The sequence below is a fragment of the Chionomys nivalis genome, chromosome X, assembly GCF_950005125.1.
Source record: "Chionomys nivalis chromosome X, mChiNiv1.1, whole genome shotgun sequence".
NCBI classification, from domain to species: Eukaryota; Metazoa; Chordata; class Mammalia; order Rodentia; family Cricetidae; genus Chionomys; species Chionomys nivalis.
The window spans coordinates 130,500,216-130,518,547 of NC_080112.1; the positions used below are offsets into that span (position 1 = coordinate 130,500,216).

At 42.3% G+C, this 18,332-nt stretch overlaps 1 protein-coding gene across 2 annotated transcripts; it reads right to left on the reverse strand.

The window, feature by feature from the left end:
* Positions 1-1,279: 1,279 nt before the first annotated feature.
* Piga (phosphatidylinositol glycan anchor biosynthesis class A) lies at positions 1,280-17,979 on the reverse strand. 2 transcript variants are annotated; one of them, XM_057759724.1, is made up of 7 exons: positions 17,938-17,979; positions 16,286-16,426; positions 13,650-14,429; positions 8,905-9,037; positions 7,906-8,038; positions 7,554-7,760; positions 1,280-4,683 (listed from the first exon to the last, which is right to left on the reverse strand). In XM_057759724.1, the coding sequence occupies exons 3-7, from the start codon at positions 14,365-14,367 to the stop codon at positions 4,417-4,419; spliced, it is 1,458 nt and encodes a 485-aa protein (XP_057615707.1). In that variant the 5' UTR covers positions 14,368-14,429; positions 16,286-16,426; positions 17,938-17,979; the 3' UTR covers positions 1,280-4,416. The 2 variants fall into 2 exon arrangements, with proteins under 2 accessions (XP_057615707.1, XP_057615708.1); XM_057759725.1 differs by lacking the exons at positions 16,286-16,426; positions 17,938-17,979 and having other exon boundaries at positions 14,027-14,300.
* Positions 17,980-18,332: the final 353 nt, after the last annotated feature.

Below are 18,332 nucleotides of genomic sequence, written 5' to 3' on the forward strand. Positions count from 1 at the left end.
GCCTGGTGTGTGTTGAAAGTCAGAAATGAGTGTTGAATCCTCCAACAGTAGCTACTGATGTCTGCAAGGACATCTTACCCGCTAAGCCATCTCTCCAGCCCCAAGAGCACTTTTTAAATAAATGCTTTGTGTCAAAATATATGACTTTCTCCAGCAAATTGGAATAACTATCTCTATAGGAACTGATTTAGTAAAGTTTTCTTTTTTGAGACAGGGTTTCTCTGTGTAACAATTCTGGACTAGGCTGGTAGAGACCCTCTGCCTCTTGAATGCTGGGATAAAAGGCATGCACCACCATGCCCAGCTTTAGGTCTGCAAATCTTTTAAAGGCATCTTCTGGGGGACAAGACTTACCTTCCACCTCCCAGCTATATTTATCAAAGAATCCATAATAAAATATTTTACTCTCGTTTTTTTTTTAAATGGGGATGCTTGTGGAATGACACTAGACATTGTCAACCTCTACAAATACATGCACACAAAGATTCACTTGTACCTGCCCACCCCCAATCCAGCCACAGGATAATCTCATTTTAGATCAAGCCATCTTGGAGCTGGAGAGATGGCTCGAGTTAAGAGCACTGGCTGCTCTTACAGAGAACCTTGGTGTGGGAAGTCCTTCTGTATATGCTTTGTTTTTATTGGTTAATGAATAAAGAATCTGCCTTGGCCGGTGACATGGCAGCATAGAGCTGGGGGGGGGGGAACTAAACTGAATGCTGGGGGAAAGAAGGTGGAGTCAAGAGAAGCCATATAGACCAGCCAGAGACAGACGCCTGACAAAACCTTGCTGGTAAGCCACAGCCATGTGGCGCTACACAGATTAATAGAAATGAGTTAAATTAAGATATAACAGCCAATAAGAATCTAGAGCTAACAGGCCAAGCAGTGGTTTAATTCATATAGGATGTGGTTATTTGGGGGCTCATAACCATTTACAACTCCAGTTCCAGGAGATCAAACACCTTCTTCTGGCGTCCATGGGCACCATGTATGTAAGTGTTGCACAGACATACATGCAGACAAACACACACACACACAAACACAAATTTTAAAATTAAAAAAAAAAACTTTAAAAAATCAAGCCACCTTCGTTTGTGAGACAAATCTAAGCATAAATGAAAATAATTGCTTACCACTACTTGTTGTTGGGGAACAATAAGCTCTTTATTAAATAAAGTCAAATTCAAATTTCTCTTAAAACAGCTGGCAACATACAAAGTATAATTACGTAGTTCACACACAATAGTGTGTGGATGTATTCATTTGCCTACTGTGATAACTGACAGTGAAAAACAAGGGCTTATTGGAATCAGGAAACAAAGGTACAATTGAACTTGCTATTTCAAGAATACAAAAGAGCATATATTCTAGAAATAAAAGATGACAGAGTGGTGCATCAGACAAAGGACACTTCCTGTTTTACTAAGAGACCAAGCCACACATTTGCTCTACTTAGAAAACAGGAGGAGAGGGTGTTCCATAAATAACATCCTGGTCACAAAATAAGACAAACTGAGAAAACTATTAAAAGATCATTCTTGTCTTTATTATTGGATGTTTTAATAGATGGGTTTCATGTGTGTGACTGCAACATCAAAATAATACAGCGTCTTTTCAACAAATTCCTCACCCATGTTAATTTCCTTGTTCAATAATTCTGAGTAGCAGTGTGGAACAGGGTTTCCACGCTGAGTAGTGCAACACTGATCATTACAATTAATGTATCCAGGAAGCCTGAAAGTCATTTCGGGCAGACAAATAAGTTTATTCCCACTTGTTCAAAAAAAGGAAAACAATTTTAACTTATAAATTACATATTTACGTACAAGAACAAATTAATTTTCAATTCTATTTTTATCTTAAATAAAGAACAATCAAAGCATTCAATGATAATTTTGGCAAAAACTAGAAGCAAACATAAAAGAAGAAATAGTAGCATAGAATAAATAAAGCCAAGCGTTAACATGTTTCAGGCTACCATGAATACTGGCCCTGTTTACTCTCTGTACACCTGTCTCAATGCATCAAAATTTGAGTAAGACTCAACCTTTGGACCAGGTCATTTATCTCCAATAAAAGAAGCCCTGCCCTAACTTCCGCATTTTAAAAAGTACTCTCTAGCATTTGTGTTTTCATAAAGAAAATCATATAGTCATCCGCCTGGAGAGGGGAAGTAGACAAGATTGCAGGGCAATAACTGGGAACTTGCGGGTGAGGTGGCAAGGGGCAAAGGGGAAATGGGATGAGAAACATGAGAAGGGGAGGATGGGAGGAGCCCGGGGGATTGGGATGGTTGGGATATAGGAAGGGAGGATACGGGAGCAGCGAAGTATATATTCTAACTAAGGGAGCCATCTTAGGGTTGGCAAGAGACTTGACTCTAGAGGGGTTCGCAGGTGTCCAGGGAGATGTCCCCAGCTGGTACCTTGGGCAACTGAGGAGAGGGAACCTGAAATGACCCTATCCTAGACTGATAAATATCTTACATATCACCTTAGAACCTTCATCTGGCGATGGATCGAGGTAGAGACAGAGACTCAATTTGGAGCAACGGTCTGAGCTCTTAAGGTCCAAATGAGGAGCAGAAGGAGGGAGAACATGAGCAGGGAAACCAGGACCACGAGGGATGCACCCACCCACTGTGACAGGGGAACTGATTTATTGTGAGCCCACCAAGGCCAGCTGGTCTGGGACTGAATAAGCATAGGTTGAAACTGGACTCTCTGAGCATGGTGGACAATGAAGGCTGATGAGAAGCCAAGGATAATGGCACTAGGTTTCGATCCTAATACATGAACTGGCTTTGTGGGTGCTTAGCCTGTTTAGACGCTCACCTTCCTGGACATAGATAGAAGACCTTCGTCTTCCCACAGGGCAGAGAATTTGGACTGCTCTCCAGTATCGAGAGGGAGGGGGAATGGTGTGGGTGGTGGAGAAGAGGAGTGGGGATAGGGGGAGAGGACTGGGGGGAGGGGGCAATATTTGGGAGGAGGGGAGGGAAATGGGAAACGGGGAGCAGGTGGAAATTTTAATTAAAAAAGAATAAAAAAAATAAAATAAAAAAAACACAAATATATCTCTTTTATATTCATGGCAACCAGGTAATAGGCATGTTAAGATACTCTTTAAAAAGGTTTGCAAATGTCATTAAAAAAAATCCTGTACAGAATCACAACACTGACAGAATCGAATGCCCACAAGCGCCTTGTTGCTTTTTATTTTGTCCTTTTCCCATAAAAACCCATGCAAAAGAGTCCAAAGGCTTAATAATACATATCATAGGTAATTTAGGATTCAACAACCCATGGCTCTAGATGGCCGTAACTATGACTGAGAAATTCCACCCACAAAGGGACTGTGTTCTCTGACACCTTGCAGACTTGATACTCTATAAATAAACCATTCTGGAGGAAAACCTCTCTGTACCCTGGCAACACTTATCAGAAATCAGTTAGGCCACAGTGACGGGGAGGGACTTCTATACAGAAGACAGGATAGCAGCTGGTTTTGAGATGGTACACATCTTCTGTTCTGCTCAGAAACCACAAAGATGTTTCCTGGGACTTAACTGGGTACTACAAAAGCAGAGGATGGGCCTGTACTAGGGTCAACAGTGGTATCGGTCCGTAGAACTTAAAAATCAACATTTCTTCACATGCACACACATGCACAAATACACACACAGGCACGCACACACACACGCACGCACACACACACACGCACGCAGACAAGGGCTCTTCCTAAGAGAATGCATAAAACCGGTTCAGAGAGGTACTTGGAGCACACCAGTGATCATCTCCTGACGTTCGGTAGCTTGAGCATTTGGCATGTTTGTTGTTTCACCACTTCGGGTTCACTAGTCCTAGTCTCAGCAACCAATCAGTGGTCTTGCTCAAGAAATCAGATTACGTGTAACCCTTGAGTGAACCCAGTAGGTGTCTAAGAACATGACGTCAATGCTCAATGAAGGTTACATGAACTGGACTGAAAACAGTTCACACAACTGTTGTACCTCCCTAAAGAAAGCTTGTAAACATCTGGTAAAGGTGAATGAATGGGATAATGTTTAAAACTGGCCAAAAAAGCTCCAGAAACATTTGGCCTTTCAGCACCCAAGGCTCCCAAAATATAATGTTAAAACATCTCTGCTAGAGGGATCTCAGTCATCTGAAAAACGTCAGGCCTGAGTGGTGAGACCATTCTCCCCCAAAATCTTAAGAAGTGCAAGGAGTTTCCACATTCAGGAATTACATAAGTGTTTACCTTTCTTCAGAAAACAAAAATAGTGAATGATACAGAGGTAGCATAATTTACTAAACCAACTCTGAAGCCCAAACACAAAAGAGCAAGGTAATGTTCAAATGCTAACAGGAGTATTGCAAGAGGCTAAGACTTGTGGACTTGGGCCTGCTTCTACCTGCTTTTGGATACCTTATCATTCTCATCTCCTTTCTTATCACAAGGACATTGATACATCCAGGCTCCCCTTGGCCCAGTAGCATCTACCGCAACATCAATGATAGAGTCTGGAGTCATCCACTGCAGGAAAATGAGGAAGAGATAGCTGAACACCGCCAGCAAAGCAAAAATGTAGCCTGTCACTGGGCCACAATGAGAGATGAGCCTGTTCAATCTCTTATGCATTGGCAACACAGTTTCCTTCGACACACGCTCGTACACCTAGAAGAGAGAAGGTGACAATGAGCACTCTGAGTCACCACATGCTTGTAACAAAGGGTGATCCATGACCCACAATGACCAGGAGCATCTGGCAAACACATGTTGAGAGAATCACCCATATTTGCTGTCACTTTGCACTGTGCTTACCACTGACTTAATTCTGGGCTAAACACCGAGTAACACAGAGAGCAGTCAGCTGACTCCGGAATGCCACAAGTCCTATAAGGTCAGAAGACGGTTTCAGCAGGCAAGCATACTGTTGAGTTGGGCCAATGCCTCAACAGGGTGAAGAAAGTACTCACGACCGCCTAGCAGGCGGCACACACAATCACAGCACTGTACTGAGAACTGATGGAGACACTGCAAGTAAAGCAGGAAGGAGACAGGGTAGATGCTGAGCTGCAGAGTCAGTAAAAACAACGCTAAGAGAACCAAGAGGACTGTGCTAAGAACTGGGGATTGGTGCTTGCTCTGTAAAATGCTGCTCATCCCGCATCCTGAAAACCTTAGATGTGCAAACTTGTCTCCCGGGAACTGGAGAAAGTCACAATGGGTGGCCTTCGAAGGCATGAGGCCTATTTGTCTAGCTCTTCTACCCCGGGGACAATTTAAATACAAACACTTTAATCAGAATGATGTTGAGAGACTGAGGCCAATGGATTGTAATTTAAAAATAAAAGTAAAAGTGTTCCTTATTAGCAGGAACTCTAACTTCTTTTGGAGACAGGGTTTCATGCAGCACAGACTGGCCTCAAATTCCGTAGGTAGCTGAGGATGGTCCTGAAGCTCTCATTTTGTTACTACCTCCAGAATGCTGGGCTCAGAGGTGTCTATCATTATGCCCAACGTTCCAAATTACTTTTCAATCAATGTTCCAAGCAACCCAGTCAAATTAAAAGGAGTCAAAAAGGATCAAAATGTCTGTGAGGTAAAAGACAAAATAACTTTTTTGTCCATCTTCACTTGAGGTCAATTCATTTATTATCCTAAGTAATAAACAATTTACGACTATAAAGAGAACATAACTATTTTAAATAAGGATTTACTTTTTTTCTGTTTGTCTGTCTTTTTGAGATAGTATAGCACAGAATTATCCTGAAACTCACTGTTCCCAGGTTGGCCTGAACTCATGGTCATCCTCCTGCCTCAAACTCCCAAGTGTAAATCACCATGCTGGACTGGATTTTTTTTCTTTTTCTTTTTTGCCTCCTTTTCTTTTTTTATGAATATTTTTGTAGCACAAATTAGCAGAAATATAAAAGAAAACATATAGGATGCTTTACTATTATCTCAAACCAAAACTGTAAGAAAAAAATATCATTACAAAAATGCTAGTTAGCACCTTTAACAGTGACTGATAAATCACCATTGCAATTCTTCCCTGAGTTGGCTTACTCAGCTCAGACTTTGGAGGTTTGCATGATGACAAAGTCAAATCACAATTTACAGAGCTATGATTTAAAATCAGGGTGGAGTCAAGATCACCAAAAAAACCTGTCTGGCCAAAGAGTCCTGCCAACCATAATCCAAACTGCATTTCTGTTCCACAAAGAACAAGTCAGAATTTAAGGCGTGGTTGTGGCGGTAAGCGCACACAAGAATGAGTACGCAGTCTGAAGAGGCTGTCCACATGATTCTGATATGCACCCCCACGGGCAACTGGCACTCAGTCCAACTTCCAGAAAAAAGGTACTTATTTCCCTAAGTTGATATACCTCTTCAGTCAAAGTTATGTCTGTTTCCAGCACCTTTTATATCAATGAATCATATAGTATATGTCTACTTTTAGAGATAGATCTCATAAACGAGAACTTGTATCTCAAACCAAGAAAGATTCTCCAGGCTGGACATCTACTGTTCCCTGTATTTAACACCCGAAGCATAAATCCCCAATTCTAAACTACAACCCTCACCATACTCCTCAACTCTCTTTCTGGTACAGGATTTACTGGTTTGCTTTTTCTTTCTTTTCTTTTCTTTCAAGAAAGGGTTTCTCTGTGTAGTCTTGGCTGTTCTAGATCTAGCTCTGTAGATCAGACTGTCCTCACACTCACAGAGATTCACCTGCCTATGCCTCCCAAGTACTGGGACTAAGGACATGCACCACCACCGCCCGCCTGGTACAGGATCTCTACATACGAAGAAAGCAAGTTGTTTTCCTCAGCTTGGCAAGCAGTAACATGAGGAATGAGGCAGAAATAGACACAAGGGGGACCTAACAGACGACACCGAGCAGAATAAATACCATAGCATTTCCCACAATTGTCCTTTTGAAGGATCTGTCAATCCGGCATGTGTCTTTTTGGAAAGTCCCTGTGGCTCTTTTCTTATTGGTGACTATTTGTCCTTAATTTCACACATATTTTGAATTCTAATATAGTGTCAATCGACCTAAAGTTGTGACACTCCTTTGTGGCCTCGGCGTATCAGTCATCAGGAAAAGAGTTCCAAGAGCTCTGCGAAGTCTTCTGACTCGACATTCATAATTTGGAACAGGTACTACAATCACCTACCCATTTGCTAGCAACAGGCCCTACACACTGCAGAATTAGAACCAGCCCCAACACAAAGATGTCACTTCTCTTTCTGCTTCTGACTGCTGGAACTTCTAGAAACTTTTGTGACTTCTTTAGGGGGTTTAATGAGACTAGACTGTATTGTTCCTATTGTTAGAGGCCGGGGCAGAGATTTCTGTAGAAAATCAGCCAAGCATGTGCACCAAACCTGATGCAGAAATAATTACTTCTTTCCTTTTGGAAGGGCTCATGCCCTTAAACCAAAACTCAAAGGGCAAGCCTGTTCACGAGAGAAAGCAAAGGTGCATGCAAACACGGAGGAACTCGCAAATCTTTTACCGACACGTGACACACCTTCTCAGTTCGCTCTGCCACATTCCGCCAGGTGTAGAAAGCCTTTACGACATTGTGGATATTTTCTGGAGTTGGCAACGTTCCCGACTTCACTTGGAAAATAGCTTTTTCCAGGCCTTCACACAGAGATTTTACTGAAGGCTCACATAAAATAATAAGATTTTCCGGAAGGACTTCAGGAATGCCACCAACCTTCGTGCTGACAACCTTAAAAAGACCAGAGAGAGCACGTGATGCACTGGGGCCATTTCTCAGGAAAAGCGAAAGATCAAGCTAAACGATATTAATTTGGCATGAACTGCAAATACCGAATACTACGAATCCCACAAGAGAAGCCCTTAGAATGTTTTACCTGCAGACCACAACTGGCGGCTTCCACGATTGCCATGCAGAATGCTTCAGTGAGGGAGGTGTTAAGAAAAATATGTCCTTGAACTAAGACATTTCTAACTTCCTTGTGTTCTAAAGCGCCCAAAAGTTGCACCCTAATTTTTGTAATGAGAGGAAGAAAAAGAAAGGTGTAAAAATAAATTAAAAAGTCATGACGCAAAAGAAATTTAATTTCTAAGCCAAGCTTCTCATTTGTATTACTCTTATTGATACTAATGCTTCCTACCTCAAAAGATAAGGCCAAACCCCAACATAATAGAAACAACTTTAGAAACCTGTTGGGTTACAGCTCATACAATGCAATTTCATCTTTTTCAAAACTAGTTTGTGTTTAATGAATATTATATTAAGTTGTTTTTTTTTTTTTAAGACAGGGTCTTACTATGTAGGTCTGGATGTCCTGGAACTCACTCCGTAGACCAGGCTAGCCTCAAACTCACAGAGATCTGCCTGCCTCTGCGTCTTCCTCTCAAGTACTGGGATTAAAGGCATGAACCACTACACCTAGCTAATGAACAAATTAATAACATTATCATAATTAAATGTTAAAAAGTGTCATTTCTAAGTGGGGAAAAACCTTTTAAAAATCAGCACTTCATATAACATGCATTGTATATTAAAGAAATTATGGAGGGAAAGATATGTTCGAACATGTATGTGTACAGCAATTTACATGAATAACATAAGATGGCTTGGAAACCTGCAACCATTTCCAGCCAAGGTTCTCCCCCAACCCCGTGCCTCCAACACCTGAACCCAAGTCAATATTCAGCTAACGGACAAAAGCTGTGTATTCTGTAAGCTTTCTTATTTCGTAGAAATTCACACAAGAAACCAACATGCCTTATATTTGCATGCCCCTTCTAAAGAGAAGCAGGAACACAGCTAAGTCAGGCATGTGGTCAAAAGCAAACATGAACACTGTCATTTTCCAGCACAATGCCTTGGAAGCCATTAATACCTGTCATGTAGTTGGTATCGTTCCCGTACTTCTTCCAAAATGATTCTCTTTGGCCCCTCTCCTCCAATTAGGAAATTTAATTCTTGGTATTTCTGACAGAGTTCAGGGATTATACCACTAAGCAAATCAGTCCCTGAAATCATAAAGTTAAATATCGAAAATATTAATATTTAACGCTTAAAAAACTCACCAGAGTCCCTGAGAATTCACTCATCTTAAGAATCAACTATAGTGGCCGGGCGATGTTGGTGCACGCCTTTAATCCCAGCACTCGGGAGGCAAAGGCAGGCGGATCTCTGTGAGTTCGAGACCAGCCTGGTCTACAGAGTAGTTCCAGGATGGGCTCCAAAGCCACAGAGAAACCCTGTCTTGAAAAACCAAAAAAAAAAAAAAGAATCAACTATAGCTAGCCTCCTTAAAATAGACATACCAAGTCTCTTAACCCCTTCCCAGAAGTGGGAAGTCGTTTACCAACTGCCATTGGTTCCCAAGAGTTACAACACCCGAAGTTACAGGTGTAGACATGCGTTGCTACTGCTACATACCCAAATCATGAGCAATCCTGTTTCAACTTTGTAGTCTTTAAGACATTCACTTGTCCATACTGCCTACTTGGAAATAGTGATGAAGATAGCTAACATTTGTTAGCTTTCTCCAGAGCACACAGCTGACTAGAAATTTAGGTCTCACTCCAGCTTTAGTTTTTAAAACCAGTCCACTCTATCATCATGCCCTAGTAGATGCAGAAACATATATCTAAAGTCCAAAGTCTCCAGCTATAAAAATCAACAGGTCTATGACTCCACTTCTTGCAGCAGGAAAGGGCTAAGCAATCGCCTTAGCTACTGCTTTCACTCTTCAGACTGCAGTTCATACAGGGAATTTCAGAATGAACACCTGTGAATGCAGGTGGCAGGACCTCGGCTGTAAGATCATTATAGTTCAGAGACCTAAGGCTATAGCTTCCTTTTGTTTTTTTAAAAAAGAAATGGTTTTCATCTAATATGTAAGCATAATCTCAGGAGATATAAAATAGAATAAGGCACAGTCTACTGGTATAAAGAGTAGCTAGCTAAAGCCACAGTAATGCTGATGCTACTTGGGAACTTGGTTCATCGACAATTACAAACCATATGTTCAAAAGTAAACATGAAATAATCTACGGAGCCGAGTTTATTCAATTAAAAAATGCATACACATAAATTTGCATATGCACACAAAGTCCATTTTTCCCATCAATCTTCCTCAAAATAGACAGACCAATTATAACGCATGATGGGAAAATACAGGTTCGCATGGCTTTTCTTTTCTTTATAGATTACAAACCCACACCTTCTTTCATATTGCATGAATTATGTGGATAATGATGAATCCCTATGGATTTTCATTCACTGTTCTTTTGATCCAACTAAAAGGAACAATCAGATGGCGAGTGTGGTTTGTCATTGCCCAGCGGCGTTACCCTGGCAAACACTCGGGTACTTCACCACTATACGTACAGTCTCACTTTGCACTCTCAGAATGGCCATTCCCGGATTCATTCGGGATCCAAAGAAGTGAATTTCAAAAGACAAAGGAAATCCCTTTAGTCTTTACTTTGAGATACTGAACATATAGATAAAAAATATTCGCTCCATGTATCTGACTTCTTTGGGGACATTTTCTGCTCTAAGCTTCTACCTGACAAGATAAACCATAACAAAATCATTTCTCCCACAGATTCTTTCCTTCATAAGAAATTTTGCTTTGGCTATTGTAAGGTTCTGAAGTTGCCCATGTTTCTGGAAGCTGCTCAGAATTTAGCCACTTTGTGCAATCACCAACAGGTTTTTCAAAATGACTATGTACACCAAAAATCAATTGAGTTGTAGGGTTCCTGAGTGATGAAAGCTTACCGTTAGCCATCCTCGTTTCCAGTCTACACACATCAAAAGAATTGCTGGAGAGCCACGAAATGCCTTAGAACCACTTAACATTTAGCTTCCTACACTTTCTCCTTTTCCTGCCTTTGAAAGAAAATATTAAGTGCCCATTCTTCATACAAAAAAGAAGGGAGCAATCATCACAGCTGTAGACAACGGCGACATTTACTGAACTGGCTATATTCACAATCTACTTCAAATGTACAGGGTCATTTAATCCTGATTTTAAAAAAAAAAAACCTATACGCAATGGAGTCAGTCAGCACAATCAATGCTGTGTTATAGTACTCCAGGAATAAAGCAGGTTTTCCCCTCCTCATTACAAAACAAACAACCAAACAGCAACAAGCTTACTCTGGCTAGATTCTAAGAGGACTCTAACACAAACCACAACACACAAAATGACCACCAGTCACCACATTCACACAAAATAAACCCAAAAAAAAAAAAACCCTCTGATTCAAACTGACTTTAAAGCACAGTCCAATCATGTTTTAAGAACGTTCAGATCTGATCCAGGATAACACCGGCCAGACTGAGGGCAGGGGCACAGGCAGACCTTGACTCAAGAGCTGGACTCATTTGTGATCTGTTACTTACTGTGTAACCTTGGGTGAGTTACTTACCCTCTCTGAGAACTGTTTCTTTGTCTGTTACATGCAGGTAAGATCTACCCTACAGTTGTCGCGGCAAGTGGGGTACTGTGCCATGCACAGGCTATCGACTGCAGAATACAAATGTTGTCTTTACCACTGCAGCAAACAGCCGGAGGTGCCTGCACACACAGAGAATGGTGGGAAACCCTGACTAGATGGAAGAGCGCTCAGAAGCCAGCCTTTTCTCTACAAAAGCTGGGCAAAGGAGAACATGGCTTTATCCTCTTAATCTACTTCAATGGGCCTTAGAAATCTGGTCCACTGAACATCTCCCTAGGGTATTACAGTATTAGGAAGGAATGGATCATATTATAACTCTCACATGTGAGCTATGGACATGGCCTTTGCTCTTCACGTTACATTCTGCAGGCACCTGGCCTATGGTGACAGTTCAGTATATCTGTTGAATTACTGAATTGAAAACAGGAACGACCATATTTTGATTCCATTCTTGCTAGTTCTGATGGTTAAACTACCACATTCATGAGATAAAGTAACATGTTTAACCTTTGTATGAGTAGCTGTGGAGATCTTCAATCACACGGACCGTCATACTTTCTCATCTATCTCAGCAAGGTAAACTATCTGATTAAAAAAAAATTGGGGCAAAGTTTTAAAGTTATAATATATACATCACCAGTATCCCACAAAGGGTACAGAATACAGAATTCCATTCACATCATCTTGATTAAACAGCAAGACATGATTTCCTTTATCCCAGAGAATGTAACTGAGTCCAAGTTTTCTAACTTAAGGGTGTTGTTCAGAAAAATGACAATCATCACCTATACTGACCACTGCCAGCTCCCAAATACACCGCAACATGACAGAGCATAGCCTGTTGGCATTTCTCCACAGATTCATCTTGTGCCCATTTTCCTTATGACTGTGTTGAATAATCTAAGTATCTATCACATAAGCTGACAAGTTTCTACAAAGGCTAAATAGTTTGAAAGAGCCAAATAAATGAATGCCTGAAAAAAAAAAAAAACAGTCCTTGTCAGATGAGAGGTGACCTAAACTGGTGAGTAAAACTGAAAAATAAGATTTTTAATCCAGCCCATGGTTTCAAATATTTTAGTCCCCTCCTTTAAAGGAAACCCAGAGCAGCAATGGTTGGCTCTGTGAAAGCACCTGCACAAGACAGCGCGGCAGGATGCAGTGAGCTCATCCTCGAGTCCTAGAGCTCTCAAAGCTCCCTACAATTCAGCCCATGCGCAAACGTTTCAAATTCAAATAGTTAAGGGGAGCATGTAGCATTTGTTACTGACTCCCCGCCCCACAAACCTTCAATGGTATTTCTGACTATCGGACAGCTTTTCACATAGCACCAGGAGACCAGTTCCATGTTAATAAGCAGGTGGCTTCATATGTGTAATAAACACGAATGCTACAGCAGCAAGAACACAATACTCCTGAGAGATAACAGAAGATGGACGTGGAGGATAATCTAGGGAAAGATCTTTATAAGAGTTATCACTGATCCATCACTAAGTTCCTTTTGTTACCCAAACAAATAAAAAGCGATGCAGAACTATTAAGTGACCTATCTTTGATCAGCAATGAGCCAGGTTCTGACCCTGGGCCACCTACTCCTTCATCACTTGACTGCTTATATCAATGCCTTGCAGATGACCAGATAAAATCAGCAAGCCTCAGGACAGCAGGTGCCCAAAGGGCCTATTGATTTTGAATAACGTGTATAGCAGTACAAAAGACAAGTAGTTACCAATGAGAACCGTCATTAGGGCCATCTCTGAATAAAACAGTCATGGATGTGCTATGTGAATTTTGAAAAACTGCAATTAAGAAACCATTACTTTTGCAATCAAAAAGCAAAGGCCACACAGCACATTCTGTTCAGACTACCCATGCAGGGCTCCTGAACATTTACGAAGATCTGATTAGAGGACATCGTGTAAACGCTTTGGTTGTTGTTCAGTGGTCATTACATCAAAGGTTGGGGCAGCATTTGTAGCCACTCTATCCATTTCTCTTATTAGATGTATAAACTTGATATCCGGCCTTCCCTTGCAATAGTTACAAATCATTATAAAACCACCACACAAAATAAAAAGGCAAGCAATCATTATATACAGTATTGAACAGTTTTCTACAAAGAATAAAAAGAAAGTCGTCAATGCAAATAGAGCTACTATTTCATTACCTTTTCTGTAAACAAGTCTGCTGACAACAACAATAGTTATTACACTATCATGCCTCCTAAATGGCTCTGGAGTGAAGTCAGTAGGATCTACAGCGTTAGGAATGACGGACACTATTTCAGGATTCAGTGCTGCTCTTAGGACAGTGTTTTCCTTACTAGTATAAGAGACACAAATGATGTGGTTTGTGTCACAGAGAGACACAGTTAGAAGCTTGTTTGTGAGCACCGAGCTGACATCAGCAAATCCAAAAAGGGAATGGTCTGTGAAGACTGTCTGAAGCCCCATTGTCTTGGCGTGGAAGAGGGCATCATGGGCCATGGCAGAAAAAGAACTGTGGGAATGGATTATGGTAACTCTCTCCCGAACAAATATGTACCTGAGCAATGGCAGACTGTGAAAGAGAGTCGTGGCTGTAGATTGGTTGTACATGACTCTGAGAGGCAAGTAATAAACTTTGAGGCCATTGGTGAGGTAACGGATGCCCTTTCGATTTCCGTACGCATGGGTGACGATTATGACCTTGTGCCCCCTCTCGATGAGGCACTGAGAGAGCTGGTAAATGTGGCTTTCCACACCTCCCATGTTTGGGTAGAAAAAGTCAGACACCATGCATATATTGTGGGTGCAGGTCCTGTTGGTGGAAAGACTTCGAGGGCTAACCCGGGATGGCTTCACGGAGGGAGGCTGGCCATGCCCACCTCGTCTTCTATTGGCCATACTGACGTGGTTCAGGCATCAGTTCTCAAAACAAGCCAATTAAGAAATGTGTCTTCGGTCACCTGAAAGATAAAAACAGGACATCAGCTCAAAGGCACATCCCATTTTCTATTCTTAATCCTGTAAGAAATAGTTATAACGTTAAGGCAATTTTTAAAGTTTTCCCCCTAAATTTATTCATTGGTCATTTACTTGCTTAGCATGGTGACATGTTATATGACAAAACTAGATCCTGCAATGTGTTAACTGAGCTAGAAAACTGGTCCTTTTTTGGGTTTTTTGAGACAGGGTTTCTCTGTGTAGCTTTGGTGCCTGTCTTGGAACTAGCTCTTGTAGACCAGGCTGGCCTCGAACTCACAGAGATCCGTCTGCCTCTGCCTCCTGAGTGCTGGGATTAAAGTTGTGTGCCACCACCACCCAGCTTGGAAACTGGTACACTTTAAATGTTAGGCCAGTATACATAATGGTTTGCCACAGTAACAAACCAATTCTTCCCAATAATTAAGCATATACCCATATGTTCCCCTTTTCCTCTTATCACTTTATCAGCTTCTACATATTAAGTCACTATATATCCAACACTACACAAAGAGTTTTCTAAATGCTATATTTAGTTGACACACCTAAATGAAGCATCAATTCTATAATACAAATGTAAATTCTAAAGCTTAAAGAAGTTAGAGGGAACACAATATGGCAGGCTTTTTCTTTTTTTCTTTTTGGATTTTCGAGACAGGGTTTCTCCGTAGCTTTTTGGTTCCTGTCCTGGAACTAGCTCTTGTAGACCGGGCTGGCCTTGAACTCACAGAGATCCGCCTGCCTCTGCCTCCCGAGTGCTGGGATTAAAGGCGTGCGCCACCACCGCCCGGCTAGGCTTTTTCATTAGTGATCCTCTCTACTCAAATTTTCTTAAACCAGATTTTATCTATATAGCTCACACTGGCCTTGAACTCTAATATTCCCAGCCTCTGCCTCTTGAGGGCTGGGATTACAGGCATGCACCACTGCACCCCAGAATGTCCCTTACATTTAGACTATTTAAGTCACAGGACATGGTACAAGTGACACACAAATCTTTGACCTCAGCATATAAAAGCTCTGATGGCTTTCACTTCTGTAGTTAGCACATAAGTCACACAACTACTGGGCTAGAAGGACATGGGGGAAGCCAGGAATGGTGGCGCACACCTTTAATCCCAGCACTCAGGAGGCAGAGGCGCCTGGATCTCTGTGAGTTCAAGGCCAGCCTGGTCTACAGAGTGAGTGCCAGGACAACCAGAGCTACACAGAGAAATCCTGTCTCGAAAACAACCAAAAAAAACTAAAACAAAAGAAGGACATGGGGGAGACAATAAAGAGAAAAAGTGCTTACAAGCTACATGGAGAGGAAGGGACCCAGCCATCTTTATGTCCATGTCCTTACCTGTGCCTAATCTCTAGGCAGACTATTAGCTAAATGCAGCCACCCAAGCAACCCCTAAAAAGACTTATAAAAGTATCACTAGTTAAGACTAGGAGCAGGTTCCAGAATTATACAGAATAGCACAAAGACTGTTGCTTTTTAGCGTTACCTTTTGTTCTGGATTATTATGAGGCAGAAAAGGATACTAAAACAGGCTAGGTTCTGAACCTAATAATACTGGCACATTGTCTATTTTTATAAAAAAAATTTACAGAAACGTGGCTCACTCACTTATGTGAATGGCTACTTCTATGCTACAATGCAGAGAGGCTTTGAAAGAGATCATATGACCCATAGAACCTAAAATATTTGCCATCTGGCTCCTCACAGAAAATGTCCCGATGGCTGCTGCGCAGTTCAGCTAGTGATCCAGTTCATCAATAGGGGTTCTGCTGGTTAGCTTTGTGGTTTACACTAAAACACACCGGGAGCTAGAGGTTTCTCTTCAAGTGTTACCTGGAACTCATGCTGCAGACCATCCAGCTTCTCCTTCCTTATTCAAGAATGCTGACACTCAAACTGCTCCCTTCTCTTTTCTGAGCCCCTTTTAGTTATGTAGGCCTTTCCTCCACGAGTGCCCTCCTTTCAGCGCAGACTCTGGAAAGAAACACAGAACTAGGCATGGGCTATTTGTGTGGACTCTTTCCTACCTCTTCTTTTTTTAAATTCTGGTTTTACGAGACAGGGCTTCTCTATGTATCTCTGGCTGTCCCGGAACTAGCTCTTGTAGACCAGGCTGGTCTCGAACTCACAGAGATCCGCCTGCCTCTGCCTCCCAAGTGCTGGGATTAAAGGTGTGTGAAACCACCACCTGGCAGAAATGCTTCTTTTAGGAGTCTCCTAAAGCTATGCTGATATGAAACGCTCATTCAAAACTCAGTTCTATAGATGCTTACACTTTTAACACTAGAGCCTTGGAGATCTAAGATGGCAAAAATCCTTATATTAGATCTATAAGGCTGTAAGAACTCAATGGAGAATTACTGTCCTAAAAGCTGAGTTTCAGGTCTCACTTGAAAACTATTTGTGTTGATTTTCCCCAACAAACTCATCTATACTTCTAAATACTCTCGGAAACACAGAGTGGGGAGGCAAGGGAGGAGCATGGAGTTGGGAGGCAGAGGGTTAAAAATCTCCAGAGCAGGTAAGACTGGGTGGGCTACGTGGGAGTACTCTGCCATATAAAACTGGAAAAAGAAGAAAAGAGAGAAGGTCGAACTTGCAACCAATAAATAAATAACAAAAGCAAGAAAACATCAAGTTTGCAGAAAGAAAGGAAAGTCTCGTTAACACTTTTAAGTAGCTTAACGCTGTTCTACAGCGGTGTGTCACCTAAGTCTGAATCTTTAGTCCAATTCAGCTTTAAGAAATGAATGATAAGGAAAACAGAAGTAATAAATCAAATGAAATTATCGGAAAGCCTGTCATCCACCTCCAATGTTCTGTTAGAAGTCTGCCTGCCAGCAGGCTATCCTAAAATCTTTATTGCGTAAAAGCTCAACACATTGCATACTCATTGAATCTTAGCTTCTATAGGTTAAGGGAGGCTGTAAAATCTGGTGAATTCTCACTCGAACGTTACAAGTTGAGCAGTCTGTCCAACGTAAACGACAAAGTCAAGAACATCTCAAAATTCTCGATCATGGCCAGGGAACTCGCTTATTAGCAGAAGCTCCTGAGAAGCCTTAGGGGAGATCGGACAGGGCTGAGGAATCAAGAGATTCGTACTTCAATCTAGTTCCAGGACAGCGCCCCCGGCATGACTCCCTCAGAGGCAAGTTGGATGCACTAGAGCCAAAGCGAGGGTCAGCCCGGGTCCATCAGTCACCCCTCCGAGATCAGGCAAGGTCTCAGCAGACCCATACGGAGTCAAAAAGCGTCCTGAGGTTCCAGTTTCTTGCTCTACTAAACTCAGCCGAGGAACCGGCTCCAGCTCTCAATGAACCCTCAGCCCCATTCAACTCCGGAGACCCTCGGACCCGACTTCGGTGCCTCTGGCCGGGTGGGCTTCATCCCCTCCACAGCCTGCCAGGCTCTTACAAGAACGGCACAAGCTCGTCCAAAAGTGCGGCAGAGCATTGTAAAAGACAGCCAAGACGCGCACTTACCCTCGAGTCCCATGGCCGCCTCTGTCCGGACCTCCCGCGGCTGTAAGCAGAATCCCGCCCCGCTGTTCCAAAGCACCAATCAGAAGCGTCCGCGACCCGAGCGCCGCGCCCCCTTGATAGCCAATCACATAGAGGTTCTGAATACACGTGGAAGAGAGACGCCCAGTCATTCCCAACTCTCCAGCGCCGGATCATAGCGTCAGCGAGCGCTGGAGCACGTCTCCTAAGAGCTGCGGAAGGTCCCGGGCGGACGTACCCTAGTTGCCTAGTTACAGCGTCTCTTTTCAGGAAGCCCGGTCTCTCTCCGCCTCCTTCCGGTTAGAGAGACTTGCCGGAGGAAGGCTGGGGAAATCAGGGTCAGGGCGGTTTATGATTAGAACCTTAGCCTACTCAAT

Coding starts and splice junctions, on each gene's coding strand:
- Piga (XM_057759724.1), bottom strand. CDS start 14,367: ATGGCCAATAGAAGACGAGGTGGGCATGGCCAGCCTCCCTCCGTGAAG. Junction 9,038..13,649: donor CAGACTTGTTTACAGAAAAG/GTAATGAAATAG, acceptor TTATGATTTCAG/GGACTGATTTGCTTAGTGGT. Junction 4,684..7,553: donor TGGCAGAGCGAACTGAGAAG/GTGTGTCACGTG, acceptor TCTCTCTTCTAG/GTGTACGAGCGTGTGTCGAA.